Raw genomic sequence first — 27,172 nt, forward strand, 5'->3', positions numbered from 1 at the left:
CCCGTTGCGATGATCGACTCCAAGTAATGTCCTTAAAATGAGCAAATGCACAGCGGAAGACTTAATTTGTACCTGAGAATAAACATGCTTAAAAGTGTCAACCAAAAGGTTGGTGAGTTCATAGGTTTATCATAATAATCATTTCATTTCCGTTATAATAATAGGCCACAAGATTTCAGTTTCATAAATATCCGTACACTAGCAAGTGTATAAAAGCATTCTATAAGTTGTGGGCACCCGGTAACTAGCCTTAACAAGAGTGTGTACCCCTGAGTTATAATAATATTTGCACCGAATCAAGTGCGTTACATTAACCTCGAAGTACTAAACACCCGTTCTTCTAGTTTAGTAGTGACTAGAACAACATCTGGGTGGGGGTGTAAAACCCGATAGATCTATCTTTAGGATTCGCGCCTACCAGTTCATAAACCAATAGTTAAAGTTACCAAGCTAGGGGATTTTTGATTCAAACCCATGTAGAATTAGTTTTAGTACTTGTGCCTATTTCGTAAAACATTTATAAAACATCGCATGTATTCTCAGCCCAAAAATGTAATTTGCAAAGCAATTAAAAAGGGAGCAAATGAAACTCACCTATTGTATTTTGTAGTAAAAATACATATAACGTCATTTAACAACTAAACAATGTAGGGTTGGCCTCGGATTCACGAACCTATATTATTCGTTCATATATTAATACATATATTCGTAATTGAGCAATTTCGTATATTATATTTTAAATTATGTATCTTATATGTTTAATTTGTATATATAATTAAAATAGTTAATATTTATATAGTTATATATATATACATATGATTAATATTATATTAAAAATCAACAATTTGTTACATATAAATAAAAATCTTAATGTATATAATTATATGTAATATTTTGGTAGTTATAATAAATATACTTTATATATATAAAAAAAATACTTATTTGTTATAATAATATTGATACAAATAACCATCTAAATGATAATTTTATTAATAATATAAATTTTGATAAAAAAGATAATAATAGAAATAATAATTATTATTATAATAACTATAATAGTAATGATCTTTCTAATAACGGTAATAATTATTAACAATAATAACGATAATAATAATAATAATAATAGAAGTAAAAGGAATTGTGTATACCCTTGAGAAACTTTTTCTAAAAAGAATTGTCCCATTTGAGAATCGAACCAATGACCTCCCACTCTCTGCTAACACTCTTATCCATTGGGCTGTTGCCTCTTTTCTGATTTGAACCCCAACTAAATTCATTTAACCCTCTTATTTCAGTCTCTATATTTTCTCTTCTTTTTCAAAAAAAAAAAAAAAAAAAGAAATACCACAACCGGGGTTCGAACCCGTGATCGCCCGTTTTACACACATATTCCAAACCATCCCTCTGTCAGTAACTATTTGTTACTATAAGGATTTTAATTCCTTTATCCTATGTTTCGGTTTTTCTTCATCATCTTAACACCCTTTTATTATTTCATGTGTATAATGGTTCAACCAAAAACCCGTACATACTCCTTTTATTCCTTGAGTCTCGGTTTATTCAGCCCAAACAAGAAGCCCAAAGTATAAAGTTTACGGCCCAAATTAAATTAGTATATAACAAGAAAATAATGATACGTCCGTGATATGAGAATTTGGTGGAGATAAAATGGAAAGTGCTATTTTACAGCTCACCATCAATCATCTTTAAAAATAAATTATCTTTACAGCTCATTAATGTTTACCACTTCCATTCACGTTTTTAAAAAAAAAAAAAAAAGAAATAGCAAATCGTGGTTTGGCTTGCTCGACGGAATCAGTAAAAAAAAAAAAAAATAACATGATTGCAGTAGAAGTGGTGGTTGTGCGGTGGTTTTGGTGATGGTTTAAAGTCGTTTCACGGCTGCCAAAACAGAAAGAATTAATAGCGTAAAAGCAGTAGCAGCAGGAATCGAAGAAGGAAAAAAATAGAAGTGTTAGAGAGAGAGATGTCTGAGGGTGTAGGTGATGAATGGAGATGGAAGGCGGTTTACGATGGTGGTTTTAGGAGGTGAGGGTTCGTTGGGGTTGTAACCGAAGCAATAGCAGTAGCCTTGATTGGTTTGGTCGTAACTAGGTCACGGTTAGCGGTTGTGATGACAACTCTCTTCAGTAATCATCATGGATTCAGTTATGGTGATGGGTATGGTGGATTAACGGGTGTTTGAAACAGGAAAAGGAAAAGAAGAAAAGAAAAGGAGGTGTTTGACTAGTGGTGGTGTTCGATTGAGGTGTTGTGGTGGGTTTCGAACAAGATTAGATGAGAGAGAGTAGAGTAAGAGTGACGGTTTTGATGGGAGTGTAACAGTGGTAGTTTGTTGAAGTTTAGCTTCAATTTGGTTTCGATAAAAAAAAAACAACAATAGCGGTTAGTTTTTAAGGTGACGGGGGTGATGTAGATGGGTGAAGATGGTGAAGGTTCCCGGTGGTGATTGGTGGAGGATGATGATTTCAAGTGGTGTTTGAAGGTGACGGTTGTAGATGGTAGGGGTGGCGAGGAGTTAGTTACGATGGTTGTGGTTGTGGTTGTATAAGTTATATCGAACAAGAAACATAATAATCGAGCTTGTGGGTTTTCGGTTATGGTGTTCATGACGATTGATGGTCATGGTGATTGATATGGCTAAGAGTGGATTGCCGGTGGTTGAGGGTGAAGCTCAAAGAAGGATGATAAGTTTGGAGATGATTGAGTAGTTTAAGATGAAGGAATATGTGTTTTTCCATATGCACACGTATTAGATTCATATATATTATGTAAAAGTAATATTTAAACACAGTAACCAATTCAATCATTTGAATCACGGATAAATTTAGCCATTAGAAAACAAAAAAAATAAAATAATATTGTTTATATAATAATAAACGTGTGGAATGAATTAGCAGTCCCCAATGTATTTTATAATTCTCGGCGATTTTAACACGGAGAGTATATCGTGCTCCGTTGTTCAACAATGGCGTATAAAAGTACGTAGAAAGATCATATATTAGTTATGTTTGAATAATTCGACCATTATTTGTTGAAAATCATTCCTAAAAGTTGATCGATTAATAGCGTTCAATTCTCAAGTAACGTATACGAAATGCTAAAGTTCATCCTGAGGTATTAAATTCGTCTAATCACAATCGTAGGTCAAACGAATATATAAAACAGTTCGAAATTTTTGAGACTCAACCTAACAGATTTCTCTTATCGTGTCAAGACTACGAAATCATATCGAGAGTTTGGTTTAAAAAAAATTAGTCGAAATTTTCCGGGTCGTTACATGTGTCTAGTGAATGGGAGGTTGCGGGTTCGAGCCCGGGCACGGACATTTTTTTTAGAAAAAGGAAGAAGAAGGATGCAGAAGTAAAGGTTAAAAACAATTTAAGTTGGGTGTTACTTCATAATTGAAACATATAGATTAATGGTTAAGGATGTTATCGGGTTAGCGGGACATCGCGGGTTCAAACCCGGACTTAAGCATTTTTTAAGGACTACTTCTTTGAGGTAGTTTACTTATTACTCATTATTATTATTATTATTATTATTATTATTATTATTATTATTATTATTATTATTATTATTATTATTATTATTATTATTATTATTATTATTATTATTATTATTATTATTATTATTATTATTATTATTATTGTTATTATTTATTAATATTAATATTATTATTATTATTATTATTATTATTATTACAACAAATTATTTTAGTACTATTATAATTATTATTTTAAAAAATAAAAGATATTTTTATAAATATATAATTAGTACATATATCATAAGTATATCTAATCTACTATTTTAATATAAAAGTAACATATATATATATATATATATATATATATATATATATATATATATATATATATATATATATATATATATATATATATATATATAACATTTGAAATAACAAATACATTATAAATATTAAAATATTATATAATTAATATATATAAACTAGTTTGATTATTATTACATGTTAATTATACATTTTAATATATATAACTAATATAGGTTCGTGAATCCGAGGCCAACTCTGCATTGTTCAATTTCGTCGTATGAATATTTTCACTACAAAATATTGGATCGTGAGTTTCATTTGCTCCCTTTTTAAATGGTTTTGCAATATATATTTTTGGGACTAAGAATACATGCGCTATTTTTATAAATGCTTTATGAAATAGACACAAGTGATCGAAACTATATACTTTGGTTGAATTATCAAACCGAATATGCCCCTTTTTAGCTTGGTAGCCTAAGAATTGGTGTTTATGATAATTGCCACCAATTGACGCGAATCCTAAAGATAGATTTATGGGCACTAACTGTAGTGACCCGAACTTTTCCATGTTTATATATATTAATTGAGATTGATATTTACATGATTAAATGTTTCCAACATGTTAAGCAATCAAACTTGTTAAGACTTGATTAATTGAAATATGTTTCATATAGACAATTGACCACCCAAGTTGACCGGCGATTCACGAACGTTAAAACTTGTAAAAACGACTTGACGATATATATATGGATATAAATATGGTTAACATGAGATTATGATAAGTAAGTATCTCCATAAGTATATTAACAATGAGTTATGTACATATAAACAAGACTACTAACTTAAGGATTTCGAAACGAGACATATATGTAACGATTATCGTTGTAACGACATTTAAATGTATATATATCATATTAAGATATATTAATATATCATAATATCATGATAATATAATAATTTAACATCTCATTAAATATAATAAACAATGGGTTAACAACATTAATTGAGATCGTTAACTTAAAGGTTTCAAAACAACACTTACATGTAACGACTAACGATGACTTAACGACTCAGTTAAAATGTATATACAAGTAGTGTATTTAGATGTATTAAAATACTTTTGGAAGACTTCAAGACATATATCAAAACACTCATACTTAACGAAAATGGTTACAGTTACTTTTCCATTCTTTTCTTTCATCAAGAATTCTAGTCGTATTCTTACCCGTATTATACACAGCTTCAAAACGTACTTACTATGAGTATATACCAATAGGAACTAGCATGGGATTCCACTCTTGATTATGTCATGTATTACTAATCAATTTTAACTTCTACCATGAGCTAGTCAACTAACTAGAACTCCTTTTAACCCCACTCACCACTCACCAATTACCACTCATCATTCACTCCATTTCACTTCCAATTCTCTTTCTAATTCTCTCTCAACACACATACACTATTATGAACGTATTTTTCTAGTAGTTAATCATCATCTTCATCAAAAATCACTTCAAGAATCAAGCTATAATCATCATAGGAAGAACACTTCAAGAACACTTCAAAAATCCCTTCAAGTTTACTAATTTACTTCCAAGCTTTCTAATCCATTCCAAGTAATCATCTAAGATCAAGAAACCTTTGTTATATACAGTAGGTTATCTTTCTTATTCAAGGTAATATTCATATCTAAACTTTGATTCAATTTCTATAACTATAAACTATGTTAATTCGAGTAAAAATCTTACTTGAACTTGTTTTTGTGTCATGATCCTACTTCAAGAACTTTCAAGCCATCCAAGATCCTTTGAAGCTAGATCATTTCTTGTCACTTCCAGTAGGTTTATCTACTAAACTTGAGGTAGTAATGATGTTCATAACATCATTCGATTCATATATATAAAACTATCTTATTCGAAGGTTTAAACTCGTAATCACTAGAACATAGTTTAGTTAATTCTAAACTTGTTCGCAAACAAAAGTTAATCCTTCTAACTTGACTTTTAAAATTAACTACACACATGTTCTATATCTATATGATATGCTAACTTAATGATTTAAAACCTGGAAACACGAAAAACACCGTAAAACCGGATTTACGCCGTCGTAGTAACACCACGGGCTGTTTTGGGTTAGTTAATTAAAAACTATGATAAACTTTGATTTAAAAGTTGTTATTCTGAGAAAATTATTTTTATTATGAACATGAAACTATATCCAAAAATTATGGTTAAACTCAAAGTGGAAGTATGTTTTCTAAAATGGTCATCTAGACGTCGTTCTTTCGACTGAAATGACTACCTTTACAAAAACGACTTGTAACTTATTTTTCCGACTATAAACCTATACTTTTTCTGTTTAGATTCATAAAATAGAGTTTAATATGAAACCATAGCAATTTGATTCACTCAAAACGGATTTAAAATGAAGAAGTTATGGGTAAAACAAGATTGGATAATTTTTCTCATTTTAGCTACGTGAAAATTGGTAACAAATCTATTCCAACCATAACTTAATCAACTTGTATTGTATATTATGTAATCTTGAGATACCATAGACACGTATACAATGTTTCGACCTATCATGTCGACACATCTATATATATTTCGGAACAACCATAGACACTCTATATGTGAATGTTGGAGTTAGCTATACAGGGTTGAGGTTGATTCCAAAATATATATAGTTTGAGTTGTGATCAATACTGAGATACGTATACACTGGGTCGTGGATTGATTCAAGATAATATTTATCGATTTATTTCTGTACATCTAACTGTGGACAACTAGTTGTAGGTTACTAACGAGGACAGCTGACTTAATAAACTTAAAACATCAAAATATATTAAAAGTGTTGTAAATATATTTTAAACATACTTTGATATATATGTATATATTGTTATAGGTTCGTGAATCAACCAGTGGCCAAGTCTTACTTCCCGACGAAGTAAAAATCTGTGAAAGTGAGTTATAGTCCCACTTTTAAAATCTAATATTTTTGGGATGAGAATACATGCAGGTTTTATAAATGATTTACAAAATAGACACAAGTACGTGAAACTACATTCTATGGTTGAATTATCGAAATCGAATATGCCCCTTTTTATTAAGTCTGGTAATCTAAGAATTAGGGAACAGACACCCTAATTGACGCGAATCCTAAAGATAGATCTATTGGGCCTAACAAACCCCATCTAAAGTACCGGATGCTTTAGTACTTCGAAATTTATATCATATCCGAAGGGTGTCCCGGAATGATGGGGATATTCTTATATATATGCATCTTGTTAATGTCGGTTACCAGGTGTTCACCATATGAATGATTTTTATCTCTATGTATGGGATGTGTATTGAAATATGAAATCTTGTGGTCTATTGTTACGATTTGATACATATAAGTTAAACCTATAACTCACCAACATTTTTGTTGACGTTTAAAGCATGTTTATTCTCAGGTGAATACTAAGAGCTTCCGTTGTTGCATACTAAAATAAGGACAAGATTTGGAGTCCATGTTTGTATGATATTGTGTAAAAACTGCATTCAAGAAACTGATTTCGATGTAACATATTTGTATTGTAAACCATTATGTAATGGTCGTGTGTAAACAGGATATTTTAGATTATCATTATTTGATAATCTACGTAAAGCTTTTAAACCTTTATTTATGAAATAAAGGTTATGGTTTGTTTTAAAAATGAATGCAGTCTTTGAAAAACGTCTCATATAGAGGTCAAAACCTCGCAACGAAATCAATTAATATGGAACGTTTTTAATCAATAAGAACGGGATATTTCAGTTGGTATCCGAGCGTTGGTCTTAGAGAACCAGAAAATTTGCATTAGTGTGTCTTATCGAGTTTGTTAGGATGCATTAGTGAGTCTGGACTTCGACCGTGTTTTCTTTAAAAATGATTGCTTAACATTTTTGTTGGAAACTATATATTTTCAACATATGAATATTATGTGATATATTAATCTCTTATCGTGTTTGATATTATGTGATAGATGTCTACCTCTAGAACAAGTCCCATTGACTCACCTAATAATAATGAAGAGTCAAATGTAAATTGGAATGATTCGTGGACTGATTCACAAGTTCCTGAAGAGGAACCGGAAGAAGAGTCGGAACCGGAAGAAGAATCGGAACCGGAAGAAGAATCGGAACCGGAAGAAGAAATAGAACCGGTGGGGGAAATAATAAAACGGTTAAGTAAAAGAGAATCCTCAACCAACCGACCAAGGTTAATTATGGTCAATGGTGTTTCCGCCAAGGAAGCAAAATATTGGGAGGATTACAAATTCTCCGATGAATCGGATTCCGACGAGAATTCCGATGATGTTATAGAAATTACCCCAACTGAATTTAAAAAGGCAAAAGAAAATAATAAGGGAAAGGGCATAAAAATAGAGAAATCTAATTCCAACCCCGATGAACTTTATATGTATCGTCAACCCCCGAAGTCCTTAAGTTGTAACAATGACCTGGGAACCTCTAAACCACCAGGTTTTTCTAAACCAATGTGGACAACGACGGCTCATATTAGGGGAACATCATATATCCCTAGAAACTTGGCAAAACGAACCAAAACCGAACAAGAAGAAACGAGCGAGTCGGAATAAGATAATTATATTCGTGTGGTGTAATATATGTAATATAGTGTGCTTATGCTTTATGATATATGTAAAAATTGCTTGTATTAATAAGTATTTTTTTTATGAATCTAACTCTTGTCTATTTTACAGTATAAAAACACAAAATGGATAGACAACCCAATATTTTAAGAGACCTACCCGGAGACATGATTGATGAAATCTTGTCTAGAGGCGGTCAGAATTCCTCGGCACAACTATTTAAGGCGAGATCAGTTTGTAAGACATTCGAAGAACGTTCCAAGAATGATTTGGTTTATAAAAGGCTTTCGTTCGGAAGATGGGGGATATCACATTGAGAAATCCATAAGTTACGATGTGTTTACTTTGACGCATATATTGCGGGGAACCCAAATGCTATTTTACGCAACGGGTTAAGAAATTATTTTGACTCAGTATATCCAAATATAGGACTTCGTGATTTAGAAAAAGCGGCTAACATGCAACATAAAGAAGCATGTTATGCTTACGGGTTAGTAATGTTCGCTTCTCACCAAAGTGAGAACAAGAACATCGGGCTACAACTATTAAACAAAACGTTCCCACAAGTGACGGAGTCGGTAATTGGGGTAAGAAATGAGGTTTTTAGGTTATTACGAGACTGTTGGTCATTACGTAACCCTCGTCCCTTTGACGACGTTACAACACGCTGTCTTATCAACGGCCATAACGGTTATGTTCCACAAGACCAAGGATGGGAAGTAGTCCTAGTAAAACCAGAATGCATGACTTGTTTCTGGACGTATGAATTACGTGTCTTTATTGCCTTTGCTGAACGACTTGTGTACTAGCTAGAATTATCGTCACAACTATCTTGTATCAAAGTTATTGTGTGCTATATTTCATGCTTTATGTAAAATAAGCGGTATTGTAAGTTTGTAAAATATTGTATAAAAGTTTGAACGTGAAATATTATTACAATCAGTTTTTCATATAGAATTGTAGTAGTTGAATTGTATATTAGCTACTAAGTATGAACTTAACGGGTAGGTACTACCCGAATTTAAACTTATAAAACGCTAATATGAAGAAAAAGCTTTTATAAATGAGTTCATATTATGCTACGAAATACTATTAACTACTCTTAATATTCTGTATGATTAACTTGTTCCATTTGACTATTTTGAAGGAAATGGCACCGACTACTCGACACACCGTGAATATGAATGAAGAGGAATTCCGTACTTTTCTAGCTTCAAACATAGCCGCAGTACAGGCTGCGCTATATACCAACAATAACCTTGGATCTGGCAGTACAGGAAATCGTGTAGGATGCACCTACAAAGAATTCACTGCCTGCAAACCTTTGGAATTTGATGGAACCGAAGGACCGATCGGATTGAAACAGTGGACCGAGAAGGTCGAATCGGTGTTTTCCATAAGTAAGTGTACTGAAGAGGACAAAGTGAAGTACGCTACGCATACCTTCACAGGTTCTGCGTTAACATGGTGGAATACCTATCTAGAGCAAGTGGGACAAGATGATGCGTACGCACTACCGTGGTCAGCATTCAAGCACTTGATGAACGAGAAGTATCGTCCTAGAACCGAGGTCAATAAGCTCAAGACAGAACTTAGAGGGTTACGAACCCAAGGATTTGATATTACCATGTACGAAAGACGATTCACAGAATTGTGCCTATTGTGTCCGGGAGCATTCGAAGATGAGGAAGAGAAGATCGACGCGTTTGTGAAAGGATTACCGGAAAGAATCCAAGAAGATATAAGTTCACACGAGCCTGCCTCCATACAACAGGCATGTAGAATGGCTCACAAACTAGTGAACCAAATGAAGAAAGAATTAAAGAACAGACTGCTGAAGAGGCCAATGTGAAGCAAGTCAAAAGAAAGTGGGAGGAAAACGGTGATAAGAATCACCAATACAACAACAACAGCAATTACAACAATAATCGCAACAATTATCCCAACAATCGTAACATCAATCGTAACTACAACAAACGGCCCAACAACAACAACAACAACAACAACAACAACAGCAACTACAACAATCATCCCAATAATAATAATAACCGCAACAACAACAACAATCAGAAGCAGCTATGCCAAAGGTGTGAAAAGTATCACTCGGGGTTCTGCACCAAATTTTGCAACAAGTGTAAAAGAAATGGTCATAGCACGGCGAAGTGTGAGGTCTACGGACCAGGGGTTAATAGAACGAAAGGAACAAATGGTGTCGGAACGAGTAATGGCGGAGCAAGTAGTGTCGGAGCAAGTTATGCCAATGTAGTTTGTTATAAATGTGGAAAACCGGGCCACATTATTAGAAATTGCCCGAACCAGGAGAACACGAATGGACAAGGCCGCGGAAGAGTTTTCAATATTAATGCGGAAGAGGCACAGGAAGACCCGGAGCTTGTTACGGGTACGTTTCTTATTGACAATAAATCTGCTTACGTTTTATTTGATTCGGGTGCGGATAGAAGCTATATGAGTAGAGATTTTTGTGCTAAATTAAGTTGTCCATTGACGCCTTTGGATAGTAAATTTTTACTCGAATTAGCAAATGGTAAATTAATTTTAGCAGATAATATATGTCGAAATCGAGAAATTAAACTGGTTAGCGAAACATTTAAGATTGATTTGATACCAGTAGAGTTAGGGAGTTTTGATGTGATAATCGGTATGGACTGGTTGAAAGAAGTGAAAGCAGAGATCGTTTGTTACAAAAATGCAATTCGCATTATACGAGAAAAAGGAAAACCCTTAATGGTGTACGGAGAAAAGGGCAACACGAAGCTACATCTTATTAGTAATTTGAAGGCACAAAAACTAATAAGAAAAGGTTGCTATGCTGTTCTAGCACACGTCGAGAAAGTACAAACTGAAGAAAAGAGCATCAATGATGTTCCCATTGCAAAAGAATTTCCCGATGTATTTTCGAAAGAATTACCGGGATTACCCCCACAGCGATCCGTTGAATTTCAAATAGATCTTGTACTAGGAGCTGCACCAATAGCTCGTGCTCCTTACAGACTCGCACCCAGCGAGATGAAAGAACTACAAAGCCAATTACAAGAACTTTTAGAGCGTGGTTTCATTCGAACAAGCACATCACCGTGGGGAGCTCCTGTTTTGTTTGTCAAGAAGAAAGATGGTACATTCAGGTTGTGTATCGACTACCGAGAGTTGAACAAACTTACCATCAAGAACCGCTACCCACTACCGAGAATCGACGACTTATTTGATCAACTACAAGGCTCGTCTGTTTATTCAAAGATTGACTTACGTTCCGGGTATCATCAAATGCGGGTGAAAGAAGATGATATTCCAAAGACTGCTTTCAGAACATGTTACGGTTATTACGAGTTTATGGTCATGCCGTTTGGTTTAACTAATGCACCAGCTGTGTTCATGGACCTTATGAACCGAGTGTGTGGACCATACCTTGACAAGTTTGTCATTGTTTTCATTGATGACATACTTATTTACTCAAAGAATGACCAAGAACACGGTGAACATTTGAGAAAGGTGTTAGAAGTATTGAGGAAGGAAGAATTGTACGCTAAGTTTTCAAAGTGTGCATTTTGGTTGGAAGAAGTTCAATTCCTCGGTCACATAGTGAACAAAGAAGGTATTAAGGTGGATCCGGCAAAGATAGAAACTGTTGAAAAGTGGGAAACCCCGAAAACTCCGAAACACATACGCCAGTTTTTAGGACTAGCTGGTTACTACAGAAGGTTCATCCAAGACTTTTCCAGAATAGCAAAACCCTTGACTGCATTAACGCATAAAGGGAAGAAATTTGAATGGAATGATGAACAAGAGAAAGCGTTTCAGTTATTGAAGAAAAAGCTAACTACGGCACCTATATTGTCATTGCCTGAAGGGAATGATGATTTTGTGATTTATTGTGACGCATCAAAGCAAGGTCTCGGTTGTGTATTAATGCAACGAACGAAGGTGATTGCTTATGCGTCTAGACAATTGAAGATTCACGAACAAAATTATACGACGCATGATTTGGAATTAGGCGCGGTTGTTTTTGCATTAAAGACTTGGAGGCACTACTTATATGGGGTCAAAAGTATTATATATACCGACCACAAAAGTCTTCAACACATATTTAATCAGAAACAACTGAATATGAGGCAGCGTAGGTGGATTGAATTATTGAATGATTATGACTTTGAGATTCGTTACCACCCGGGGAAGGCAAATGTGGTAGCCGATGCCTTGAGCAGGAAGGACAGAGAACCCATTCGAGTAAAATCTATGAATATAATGATTCATAATAACCTTACTACTCAAATAAAGGAGGCGCAACAAGGAGTTTTAAAAGAGGGAAATTTAAAGGATGAAATACCCAAAGGATCGGAGAAGCATCTTAATATTCGGGAAGACGGAACCCGGTTTAGGGCTGAAAGGATTTGGGTACCAAAATTTGGAGATATGAGAGAAATGGTACTTAGAGAAGCTCATAAAACCAGATACTCAATACATCCTGGAACGGGGAAGATGTACAAGGATCTCAAGAAACATTTTTGGTGGCCGGGTATGAAAGCCGATGTTGCTAAATACGTAGGAGAATGTTTGACGTGTTCTAAGGTCAAAGCTGAGCATCAGAAACCATCAGGTCTACTTCAACAACCCGAAATCCCGGAATGGAAATGGGAAAACATTACCATGGATTTCATCACTAAATTGCCAAGGACTGCAAGTGGTTTTGATACTATTTGGGTAATAGTTGACCGTCTCACCAAATCAGCACATTTGCTGCCAATAAGAGAAGATGACAAGATGGAGAAGTTAGCACGACTGTATTTGAAGGAAGTCGTCTCCAAACATGGAATACCAATCTCTATTATCTCTGATAGGGATGGCAGATTTATTTCAAGATTCTGGCAGACATTACAGCAAGCATTAGGAACTCGTCTAGACATGAGTACTACCTATCATCCACAAACTGATGGGCAGAGCGAAAGGACGATACAAACGCTTGAAGACATGCTACGAGCATGTGTTATTGATTTCGGAAACAGTTGGGATCGACATCTACCATTAGCAGAATTTTCCTACAACAACAGCTACCATTCAAGCATTGAGATGGTGCCGTTTGAAGCACTTTATGGTAGAAAGTGCAGGTCTCCGATTTGTTGGAGTGAAGTGGGGGATAGACAGATTACGGGTCCGGAGATTATACAAGAAACTACCGAGAAGATCATCCAAATTCAACAACGGTTGAAAACTGCCCAAAGTCGACAAAAGAGCTACGCTGACATTAAAAGAAAAGATATAGAATTTGAAATTGGAGAGATGGTCATGCTTAAAGTTGCACCTTGGAAAGGCGTTGTTCGATTTGGTAAACGAGGGAAATTAAATCCAAGGTATATTGGACCATTCAAGATTATTGATGGTGTCGGACCAGTAGCTTACCGACTTAAGTTACCTCAACAACTCGCGGCTGTACATAACACTTTCCACGTCTCGAATTTGAAGAAATGTTTTGCTAAAGAAGATCTCACTATTCCGTTAGATGAAATCCAAATCAACGAAAAACTCCAATTCATCGAAGAACCCGTTGAAATAATGGATCGTGAGGTTAAAAGACTTAAGCAAAACAAGATACCAATTGTTAAGGTTCGATGGAATGCTCGTAGAGGACCCGAGTTCACCTGGAAGCGTGAAGATCAGATGAAGAAGAAATACCCGCATCTATTTCCAGAAGATTCGTCAACACCTTCAACAGCTTAAAATTTCGGGACGAAATTTATTTAACGGGTAGGTACTGTAGTGACCCGAACTTTTCCATGTTTATATATATTAATTGAGATTGATATTTACATGATTAAATGTTTCCAACATGTTATGTAACATCCCGCGTTTTTCCGTTAAATTTATTTTTAACACCGTCTTTTTTTTTAAATAATATCTTTCGCCATTTAAATTCCCAATTTCCGTTGACTAACATTTATAATCTTCTCGTTATTTAATTATAACATCACTCGTCTACTCGAGCGTTTTTAAAATATTCGTTTGGTTAATTCCCGCACCCGCTCTGAAACTTGAGGGACTAGTTCCGCCACTTGACCAAAGAGGTGGCTAGTAGTTGACTAGTCAACCACTCACCACCTCCACCCCTCATTCATCCATTTCTTCTTCTTTCTTTCTTTCTTTTTTTCTCTCAAGAACACAAACATAAATCATCATCTAAATTCGGATCGGGAAGCAAACTTCAAAACAAATTACATATTTGGAATCCTCTCTTCATCCTCTACAATTTGATACCAACTTCATCTCGTTTGGGTAACATTTCTAAAACTCTAGATTTCTCTAAATTCGTGTTTTTGATTTGAAATGGTGTTAGTTAGTGTCTATGGCTCGTGTCTAGCATGAATATATGATTTACTTGCTCGATTTGTTGTTTTGAGTAACTAGTTTGAACATTTGAAATGGGTTTGCTTAATCCTTGATTTTGGATGAGTTAATGTTGTTAGATTGTTAAAGTGCATGTTTTAATTGTGTTACTAGTATCACTAGCTTCGTTTTGATGCGTAGGTTGATTAAGAAAACTTCAAAAACATGAATATTGATTTTGTGATGTTTGACTAGGGTTTGATAGTCCTTGACATGAACTTTTGATGCTTGAATGCCATGGAATGTTAATTGTTAGTGATTAGTTGTAATGTATGCTTAATTACCTTCGAAACGGCATATCGTATGTGTAAATTGGATTCCCGAATCATAAAATACGTTTTACGAACTTGAAACTTTGAAAATAAACCCTTCTTGATCAATTGACGAGTTTTCGGTTATAGTAATTGATGTTTGTGCTTGTGAAAGGTAGTTAATTGTATTCCTTGTCAAAAGAGCTTTCCAATGATATAAGATGCGTATTCTAAGTGTTTACGGTTTGCGTTTTGTGCTAAATTGAATTTTGGATCAAGACTTGAACTTTTGAAACTGACCAGGCACCAGACCACGTTATTTGTCGCGCCGCGGAGCAATTTGTCGCGCCGTGGCCCAAAGGGTGATTTTAGAACATGTTTTTCAGGCTTTCTGACCTTCAACATAGGCATTTGTCGCGCCGCGGAGCAATTTGTCGCGCCGCGACAATTGCCTGTTTCATCCGAACTTCAGCAAACTTGTTTTGGCCATAACTTTTTGACCGTAACTCCGTTTTCGATGAATCAAATATCGTTGGAAACGTAATAAGATTTCCTTTCTAATGGTAAGGTTTTGAAATGTCAACTCAAACTTTATTACAATCGTTCTAACATGCTTTTATACTTGATTCTTGTATGAAACTTGACAACGTGATTCACATGCTATACTATTCGAGTCGTAACGAGCCATAGGACTAATTGAACACATTTCACCCGACCTTGTGTCGTAACCGGTTAATTGATATAACTTATTTGTTTAGGTCAAGGCTAAGCAACTTTCATGCATAAGTTACTTTGTGAAGTACTTTTATACTCGTGCACTCGAGGTGAGATCATAGTCCCACCTTTTCAACAACTTTTATTCTTTTAAATCGTGGGCTGAGAAACATATACATTACATACTTATATACATTTCACATGTATATATACTTTTCATACTTTTATACTTTGAACACAAATACAAATACAGAGATACAGGCGAGTTAGAACAAAAGTCCTCAATCCAATTATCATTAGTTCCACTTGCAGGGTGTAAGTGTAAGCGAGTGATTATGTTGTGTGGCCATACGGGTTTAACGAACCCTCATTCAGACGGTTCGCTACCGTTAGTGGATGAAATATAATTTCAACGTGCATAGTGTATGTTCTAACACTATATTCAAAATTCAGAGGGAAGATTCAGTTAAGCTTTGGTAATTGGGTGCTCGCAATACAAACTACATTCTTCGGAATAAATACGATTTGGATAATCATCTATACAAACTATTGTGGTTCAAAATATACGTTTACAAATACATTTATGATCTCACCAACGTTTTTCGTTGACAGTTTTCTATATGTTTCTCAGGTTCATACTTGGCTATTTGATACATGCTTCCGCGTACACTCATACTTGCTTGGAGTCGAGCATACATGCATACACTCTGATTTCTTGCCTGGGGTCAAGCATACATACTTACGCTATTTATAGCAACTGTGTTTTTCAACTTATATTATGTCGCAAGTTATTTCATTTATACTTTATGACTTTTGTAAACTTAGACTTGTTGTCGAACGGTTTTGTAAACTAAACTTGCAAGTCTTGTACCTTTCAAATGAATGCGACATAATTTTGGTCAAACGAGTCTCATATAGGGACTACGACCACGCAACGAGACCTAAGTTAACGGCGCCGTCAATGACGATTTGGTCGGGTCGTTACAGATGGTATCAGAGCGTTGGTTGTAGGGAACTAGGATGTGCATTAGTGTGTCTGACAGAGTCGTTAGGACGCATTAGTGAATCTAGACTACAACCGGATAGTTAGCCATTGCATTCTGACATACATTTGCTATAGATAGCACTTACTTGACTACTTGTGCATTATACTTGAATCATTCTTAATCAAACTTTTAATGGTACCCAACCTTCATCATACGAACTCGTATTCCGCCACTTTTTGGTAACACACGTGAATTCAAGGTTCATACGCGTACGGATGACCACGACTTCGTTAGTCACTCTAGTTCGGGAATTCTGACTCCTTGGTTGTTATCCACCCCGTCTCAGCTTACTATCCACAAGTGTTGTAAAGTTACCACCACCACTCTAGATGAGTATCGTCATCACTGTTTATCACTACGGTTGCGTACTACTTGTTATCATGACTCGTTACTCTTTTCATATCTAAATACATTATTGTCTGACTCGAACCGCATTGACGTGAACAATCGTTTATACACTTCCCTCGGGGAACGCTTCCTTAGAGTTGCAGAAATTCTTTCGATTTAATACGAGTCACGTTTGAGACGTCGTTACATTTTGTTCATTTTAGATTTTCGCGATGACACGAACTTGAATCTATGGAGTGATGTGGGAATGGAGGTATGAGTTAGCATAATATAACTACACTCGATCAACGTAGTTATATTACGGTAAGACATACCAAAGTTCTAGTGACGCGTGATGGTGGTTAGACTCGATCAACCTAAACACCACCATGTGCCATGTACATGACTTCATCTTTTCATGGTTGGACATCCGAAAACTCCGAGAATATTTATAACAACCATACCGGGGACACGCCTTCAATTATTGTCAAATTATATTTATGCTTCCGAATGAATTACCGATTCCATTCGACTTCAACCGTATGTCACACGGGTATACTAGCTCGTCCTCGCGCAGTCTAAATGACTAACTACAATTTACTCGTTATGCTCACATCGGGGCGGGAACTTCTTTTGCATCACCCTCGTACTTCCGGTTCAGGAGGTCCTTATTCTAAATTCGCAATGGAGAGCGACTCTTCACGTCGTACAAATATTCTCCGCGAGGGTGGATAGTCCTAACAATCGTTTTCAAAACCCGATAAGAACTTGCCCCGACGAACGTTTTTGGAAACCGATAAATTTTCCGCGACGCGAATTTTCTTGAGAAACTTGTCCTAGCTAACATTTTCAATTCCTAGCAAACTTGTTCAATATGCCTTAGGGAAATATACCCCGTTTGGGATCGAGATCCTCGTTTCACTTCTAGATTTTGGAGTGCCTTACAAAAAGCCTCGGGACCGCGTTTAGACATGAGTACCGCGTACCATCCACAACCCGACGGACCGAACAAACATGCGATTTAAACCTTGGAAACCATAATACAAGTTTGTATTACCAACTTCAAATTTACTTGAGAAAAGTATTTTCCTTTAACCGAATCCTCGTACTACAATGATTTTCATTCGAGTTTTAACGTCACCCCTTTTGAAACCACATGTGACCGGAAACGTCATTCTCCTTTGTCGAACCAAGTAAACGATGATCAATTCACCGGGGCCGAGGTTATTCATGAACAACCGAGAAAATTTATTCATATTCAGGTAAAACCCTACGCGACTCGTAATCACCAAGAGCTACGCCGATGTTAGACGTAAATATTTCAAATTCCACGTGGGAAACCGCGTCACGTTAAGAGTCGCACCTTGGAGAGGTGCAATCCGTTTCGGGAAACGTAGGAAGCTAAATCCGCGATATTTTGATCCTTTAAATTCTTGGGGTGTTTTGGACCCGTCGCTAGCCGTTTAGACTTTTCCGACTCATTTTGGGTCTCCGTTTATCCTACATTCGATGTATCAACTCAAAGACGTGTTTTGCGAAACGAGAACTTGTTATCTCCTTTGATGAACTCACTATCGACGATAACCCTCACTTCCTAGGCGGACCGGTTGAAACCATAAATCGTGAAGCCAAACCTTAAAACAACATATGATCCCGATAGTCAAAATTCGTTGAAATACCCTAGAACGTACTTCTCCCTCATTCGTAGAATTGGCAACACAAAATCTCGAGGAAGATTCAACAACTACTACTTCCAACTAAATTTCGGGACGAAATTTCTTTTGAGGTGTGGATAATGTAACATCCCGCGTTTTTCCGTTAAATTTATTTTTAACACCGTCTTTTTTTTTAAATAATATCTTTCGCCATTTAAATTCCCAATTTCCGTTGACTAACATTTATAATCTTCTCGTTATTTAATTATAACATCACTCGTCTACTCGAGCGTTTTTAAAATATTCGTTTGGTTAATTCCCGCACCCGCTCTGAAACTTGAGGGACTAGTTCCGCCACTTGACCAAAGAGGTGGCTAGTAGTTGACTAGTCAACCACTCACCACCTCCACCCCTCATTCATCCATTTCTTCTTCTTTCTTTCTTTCTTTTTTTCTCTCAAGAACACAAACATAAATCATCATCTAAATTCGGATCGGGAAGCAAACTTCAAAACAAATTACATATTTGGAATCCTCTCTTCATCCTCTACAATTTGATACCAACTTCATCTCGTTTGGGTAACATTTCTAAAACTCTAGATTTCTCTAAATTCGTGTTTTTGATTTGAAATGGTGTTAGTTAGTGTCTATGGCTCGTGTCTAGCATGAATATATGATTTACTTGCTCGATTTGTTGTTTTGAGTAACTAGTTTGAACATTTGAAATGGGTTTGCTTAATCCTTGATTTTGGATGAGTTAATGTTGTTAGATTGTTAAAGTGCATGTTTTAATTGTGTTACTAGTATCACTAGCTTCGTTTTGATGCGTAGGTTGATTAAGAAAACTTCAAAAACATGAATATTGATTTTGTGATGTTTGACTAGGGTTTGATAGTCCTTGACATGAACTTTTGATGCTTGAATGCCATGGAATGTTAATTGTTAGTGATTAGTTGTAATGTATGCTTAATTACCTTCGAAACGGCATATCGTATGTGTAAATTGGATTCCCGAATCATAAAATACGTTTTACGAACTTGAAACTTTGAAAATAAACCCTTCTTGATCAATTGACGAGTTTTCGGTTATAGTAATTGATGTTTGTGCTTGTGAAAGGTAGTTAATTGTATTCCTTGTCAAAAGAGCTTTCCAATGATATAAGATGCGTATTCTAAGTGTTTACGGTTTGCGTTTTGTGCTAAATTGAATTTTGGATCAAGACTTGAACTTTTGAAACTGACCAGGCACCAGACCACGTTATTTGTCGCGCCGCGGAGCAATTTGTCGCGCCGTGGCCCAAAGGGTGATTTTAGAACATGTTTTTCAGGCTTTCTGACCTTCAACATAGGCATTTGTCGCGCCGCGGAGCAATTTGTCGCGCCGCGACAATTGCCTGTTTCATCCGAACTTCAGCAAACTTGTTTTGGCCATAACTTTTTGACCGTAACTCCGTTTTCGATGAATCAAATATCGTTGGAAACGTAATAAGATTTCCTTTCTAATGGTAAGGTTTTGAAATGTCAACTCAAACTTTATTACAATCGTTCTAACATGCTTTTATACTTGATTCTTGTATGAAACTTGACAACGTGATTCACATGCTATACTATTCGAGTCGTAACGAGCCATAGGACTAATTGAACACATTTCACCCGACCTTGTGTCGTAACCGGTTAATTGATATAACTTATTTGTTTAGGTCAAGGCTAAGCAACTTTCATGCATAAGTTACTTTGTGAAGTACTTTTATACTCGTGCACTCGAGGTGAGATCATAGTCCCACCTTTTCAACAACTTTTATTCTTTTAAATCGTGGGCTGAGAAACATAGACATTACATACTTATATACATTTCACATGTATATATACTTTTCATACTTTTATACTTTGAACACAAATACAAATACAGAGATACAGGCGAGTTAGAACAAAAGTCCTCAATCCAATTATCATTAGTTCCACTTGCAGGGTGTAAGTGTAAGCGAGTGATTATGTTGTGTGGCCATACGGGTTTAACGAACCCTCATTCAGACGGTTCGCTACCGTTAGTGGATGAAATATAATTTCAACGTGCATAGTGTATGTTCTAACACTATATTCAAAATTCAGAGGGAAGATTCAGTTAAGCTTTGGTAATTGGGTGCTCGCAATACAAACTACATTCTTCGGAATAAATACGATTTGGATAATCATCTATACAAACTATTGTGGTTCAAAATATACGTTTACAAATACATTTATGATCTCACCAACGTTTTTCGTTGACAGTTTTCTATATGTTTCTCAGGTTCATACTTGGCTATTTGATACATGCTTCCGCGTACACTCATACTTGCTTGGAGTCGAGCATACATGCATACACTCTGATTTCTTGCCTGGGGTCAAGCATACATACTTACGCTATTTATAGCAACTGTGTTTTTCAACTTATATTATGTCGCAAGTTATTTCATTTATACTTTATGACTTTTGTAAACTTAGACTTGTTGTCGAACGGTTTTGTAAACTAAACTTGCAAGTCTTGTACCTTTCAAATGAATGCGACATAATTTTGGTCAAACGAGTCTCATATAGGGACTACGACCACGCAACGAGACCTAAGTTAACGGCGCCGTCAATGACGATTTGGTCGGGTCGTTACATGTTAAGCAATCAAACTTGTTAAGACTTGATTAATTGAAATATGTTTCATATAGACAATTGACCACCCAAGTTGACCGGCGATTCACGAACGTTAAAACTTGTAAAAACGACTTGACGATATATATATGGATATACATATGGTTAACATGAGATTGTGATAAGTAAGTATCTCCATAAGTATATTAACAATGAGTTATATACATATAAACAAGACTACTAACTTAAGGATTTCGAAACGAGACATATATGTAACGATTATCGTTGTAACGACATTTAAATGTATATATATCATATTAAGATATATTAATATATCATAATATCATGATAATATAATAATTTAACATCTCATTAGATATAATAAACAATGGGTTAACAACATTAATTGAGATCGTTAACTTAAAGGTTTCAAAACAACACTTACATGTAACGACTAACGATGACTTAACGACTCAGTTAAAATGTATATACAAGTAGTGTATTTAGATGTATTAAAATACTTTTGGAAGACTTCAAGACATATATCAAAACACTCATACTTAACGAAAATGGTTACAGTTACTTTTCCATTCTTTTCTTTCATCAAGAATTCTAGTTGTATTCTTACCCGTATTATACACAGCTTTAAAACGTACTTATTATGAGTATATACCAATAGGAACTAGCATGGGATTCCACTCTTGATTATGTCATGTATGACTAATCAATTTTAACTTCTACCATGAGCTAGTCAACTAACTAGAACTCCTTTTAACCCCACTCACCACTCACCAATTACCACTCATCATTCACTCCATTTCACTTCCAATTCTCTTTCTAATTCTCTCTCAACATACATACACTATTATGAACGTATTTTTCCAGTAGTTAATCATCATCTTCATCAAAAATCACTTCAAGAATCAAGCTATAATCATCATCGGAAGAACACTTCAAGAACACTTCAAAAATCCCTTCAAGTTTACTAATTTACTTCCAAGCTTTCTAATCCATTCCAAGTAATCATCTAAGATCAAGAAACCTTTGTTATATACAGTAGGTTATCTTTCTTATTCAAGGTAATATTCATATCTAAACTTTGATTCAATTTCTATAACTATAAACTATGTTAATTCGAGTAAAAATCTTACTTGAACTTGTTTTTGTGTCATGATCCTACTTCAAGAACTTTCAAGCCATCCAAGATCCTTTGAAGCTAGATCATTTCTTGTCACTTCCAGTAGGTTTATCTACTAAACTTGAGGTAGTAATGATGTTCATAACATCATTCGATTCATATATATAAAACTATCTTATTCGAAGGTTTAAACTCGTAATCACTAGAACATAGTTTAGTTAATTCTAAACTTGTTCGCAAACAAAAGTTAATCCTTCTAACTTGAATTTTAAAATTAACTACACACATGTTCTATATCTATATGATATGCTAACTTAATGATTTAAAACCTGGAAACACGAAAAACACCGTAAAACCGGATTTACGCCGTCGTAGTAACACCACGGGCTGTTTTGGGTTAGTTAATTAAAAACTATGATAAACTTTGATTTAAAAGTTGTTATTCTGAGAAAATGATTTTTATTATGAACATGAAACTATATCCAAAAATTATGGTTAAACTCAAAGTGGAAGTATGTTTTCTAAAATGGTCATCTAGACGTCGTTCTTTCGACTGAAATGACTACCTTTACAAAAACGACTTGTAACTTACTTTTCCGACTATAAACCTATACTTTTTCTGTTTAGATTCATAAAATAGAGTTCAATATGAAACCATAGCAATTTGATTCACTCAAAACGGATTTAAAATGAAGAAGTTATGGGTAAAACAAGATTGGATAATTTTTCTCATTTTAGCTACGTGAAAATTGGTAACAAATCTATTCCAACCATAACTTAATCAACTTGTATTGTATATTATGTAATCTTGAGATACCATAGACACGTATACAATGTTTCGACCTATCATGTCGACACATCTATATATATTTCGGAACAACCATAGACACTCTATATGTGAATGTTGGAGTTAGCTATACAGGGTTGAGGTTGATTCCAAAATATATATAGTTTGAGTTGTGATCAATACTGAGATACGTATACACTGGGTCGTGGATTGATTCAAGATAATATTTATCGATTTATTTCTGTACATCTAACTGTGGACAACTAGTTGTAGGTTACTAACGAGGACAGCTGACTTAATAAACTTAAAACATCAAAATATATTAAAAGTGTTGTAAATATATTTTAAACATACTTTGATATATATGTATATATTGTTATAGGTTCGTGAATCAACCAGTGGCCAAGTCTTACTTCCCGACGAAGTAAAAATCTGTGAAAGTGAGTTATAGTCCCACTTTTAAAATCTAATATTTTTGGGATGAGAATACATGCAAGTTTTATAAATGATTTACAAAATAGACACAAGTACGTGAAACTACATTCTATGGTTGAATTATCGAAATCGAATATGCCCCTTTTTATTAAGTCTGGTAATCTAAGAATTAGGGAACAGACACCCTAATTGACGCGAATCCTAAAGATAGATCTATTGGGCCTAACAAACCCCATCCAAAGTACCGGATGCTTTAGTACTTCGAAATTTATATCATATCCGAAGGGTGTCCCGGAATGATGGGGATATTCTTATATATATGCATCTTGTTAATGTCGGTTACCAGGTGTTCACCATATGAATGATTTTTATCTCTATGTATGGGATGTGTATTGAAATATGAAATCTTGTGGTCTATTGTTACAATTTGATACATATAAGTTAAACCTATAACTCACCAACATTTTTGTTGACGTTTAAAGCATGTTTATTCTCAGGTGAATACTAAGAGCTTCCGCTGTTGCATACTAAAATAAGGACAAGATTTGGAGTCCATGTTTGTATGATATTGTGTAAAAACTGCATTCAAGAAACTGATTTCGATGTAACATATTTTTATTGTAAACCATTATGTAATGGTCGTGTGTAAACATGATATTTTAGATTATCATTATTTGATATTCTACGTAAAGCTTTTAAACCTTTATTTATGAAATAAAGGTTATGGTTTGTTTTAAAAATGAATGCAGTCTTTGAAAAACGTCTCATATAGAGGTCAAAACCTCGCAAAGAAATCAATTAATATGGAACGTTTTTAATCAATAAGAACGGGACATTTCACTAACAAGCCCTAGTCAGAGAATTTGAACTGCTTTAGTACTTCGATTTATCATGTTCGATGTGAGTCCCGGAATGATGGAGATATTCTATATGCATCCTGTTAAGGCCGGTTACCAGGTGTTCACCATATGAATGAATTTTAATTCGCGAGTTACGCGTGTCAATATATGAAATCTTGTGGTCTATTAAAATGATGAAAATGAATGATTATGATAAACTAATGAACTCACCAACCTTTTGATTGACACTTGAAAGCATGTTTATTCTCAGGTATTAAATAAATCTTTCGGTGTGCATTTGCTCATTTTAAAGATATTACTTGGAGTCATTCATGGCATATTTCAAAATACGTTGCATTCGAGTCGTTGAGTTCATCAAGATTGATAATAAGTCATTCATAGTTTTGATATATTATGAGATAGCATGCATGCCTGTCAACTTTCGTTATAATGAAAGTTTGTCTATTAAAAATGAATGCAATGTTTGTAAAATGTATCATATAGAGGTCAAATACCTCGCAATGTTACCAAATGTAATGTATTCGTCCTTATGGATTAGGACGAGTCACTACATGACCCACCAACTCGTTTATCAAATCATGTTGGGTTCGAGTTGGGGGCTTTAGATGTGGCAACTTGACCCAACACAACATGTCAACCATTCTCATGTTTATAGTTGTTGGAATTAAGCTTCATCCATGAAAAGTACATTCTATTTTATTACTTGTTAAACACAATTCTTTTTTGTTTCAATGTGGGTGGTTTAAGCATTCAAATGTGAATAAATGTCATTTTAGATACAGTTATGGTATTTAACATATTTTTGATTCTCATAATAACAATTAGTCAATTACATAATCTTGTGGTTCTCACGATTGTCAATTTTATGTTGGTTATCTTTTGAATCTTCCCCCAAGGTAATAAATAAATGGTTGAATATAACTATGGATTGTAGCATCGGTATTATGGTGAATCATTGCCATTTGGGACTCGAGATGAAGCATATAAGAACGCATCTACTCTAACATATCTAACATCCGAACAAGCGATTGCTGACTCCGCTGTTTTGATACCTGATTTGAAAAGAAATTTGTCTGCACAGGCTTCCCTTGTAATCTTGTTTGGTGGATCATTTGGTGGAAGTAAGAAAAAAAACTTTTTTACTAAAAATAATATATATTATATCATTAATAATTATAATAAATTTTATTTATTATTTTTGATAAAGTTTTATTTCTTGGCTTGTTTGTTCTAGTGTTGGCAGCATGGATGAGGATCAAGTATCCTCATATTGCAATAGATGCACTTGCTTCATCATCACCAATTCTACAGTTTGAGGGTATTGTGCCATTAGATACTTTTTATGATATTGTCTCTAGTGATTTCAGAGTTAGTGAATATCTTAATCACACTCTAATTTTCAGTAATTTATTTGTGTTTTGTGTTGAATTTAAATGTTTATATGTTTTGCTATGTTATGATGTGAAAGAGAGAAAGCACAAGCTGTTTTGACACTATAAAGAAGTGTCGGGGTTAATTGGGTTATAGTTACAAGTTTGATTTAATATTAGTGCCTACTGTTAGTATTAGTTTATGTTATGTTGATTAATAATTGTTTAGTAATAATTTAGTTGTTACTTTAATTAATTAACGTCTAGTTTTAGGAAGTGGTCTTGTTGACCTAGTTTTAAGGTTTAGTGGGGAAAGAAATGTGTGAGCATACCGATATCTTTGGGCAGAATATTTGGTGTTAGCTAGTGGTGATATGCTCTTATTTGATAGCTATATAAGTAGATGTGATCTTTGTTGAATAAAAATATTCAGTTCCTTCCGTTTGCATTTTTTGTTCTTTAATATCTCTCAAATAACCAAACACAACTTTGTTATATATTTGTTACTACTGTTGTTAACAGTTTAATAAAGGACTTAGTTCCTACGTTTGGTATCAGAGCTTGGTAGCAGCTTCAACTTAGATCATGTTGTTGCTCGTGATAAGAAAGTAAACCGAGGACGAGAAATCGGTAGAACCTCTTGAGTGGTAGAAGAGTTTTTTCAAGCAATTTGATCACAAAGTTGAAGCTGTGAAAGGTGTTGAGAGGTTCCATTGTAGGTGTCAAAGATTGTACTTTTGTAGCTGTCAAGGGTGTTGTTGGGAGCTGTCAAGAAGGTGTTGATTGAGGTGTTAAGGTGCTGTTTTTTAAGCTCTCAAAAGGCTGAAAAATATGGCGTTAGTTTCAGCCAGAGATGGAAGTTCTTTGACATATCAAGTACCAATTTTAACAGCTATAAACTACCCTGTATGGGCTGTCAAGGTGAAGGCAATCATGGACGCTTATTGAATATTGGAAACGGTGGAACCAAGAATGCTAGGTGTGGAAATTGATCAGGAAAAATCAAAGCGAGCACTTGCCTTTTTATTTCAAGCGATTCCTGAGGAAATGAATTATTGACTACTTCAAGTACATTCATGAATGGAGCTTCAGTTGTTTTCGTTCCTTTTCCGTTTCGTGTGTTCTTTGCATT

At 34.7% G+C, this 27,172-nt stretch overlaps 1 protein-coding gene across 1 annotated transcript in view; it reads left to right on the top strand.

Moving 5' to 3' along the window:
• The window catches only part of LOC139868475 (uncharacterized), a 66,840-nt gene extending 40,654 nt beyond the window's left edge, over positions 1-26,186 (top strand). Inside the window, exons 3-5 of the mRNA XM_071856810.1 lie at positions 25,605-25,791; positions 25,905-26,038; positions 26,139-26,186. Coding sequence (XP_071712911.1) covers positions 25,605-25,791; positions 25,905-26,038; positions 26,139-26,186 — 369 coding nt within the window. The remainder of the gene's footprint in view (positions 1-25,604; positions 25,792-25,904; positions 26,039-26,138) is intronic.
• The last annotated feature ends 986 nt before the right edge of the window (positions 26,187-27,172 follow it).

This window comes from Rutidosis leptorrhynchoides, chromosome 9, assembly GCF_046630445.1.
Source record: "Rutidosis leptorrhynchoides isolate AG116_Rl617_1_P2 chromosome 9, CSIRO_AGI_Rlap_v1, whole genome shotgun sequence".
NCBI classification, from domain to species: Eukaryota; Viridiplantae; Streptophyta; class Magnoliopsida; order Asterales; family Asteraceae; genus Rutidosis; species Rutidosis leptorrhynchoides.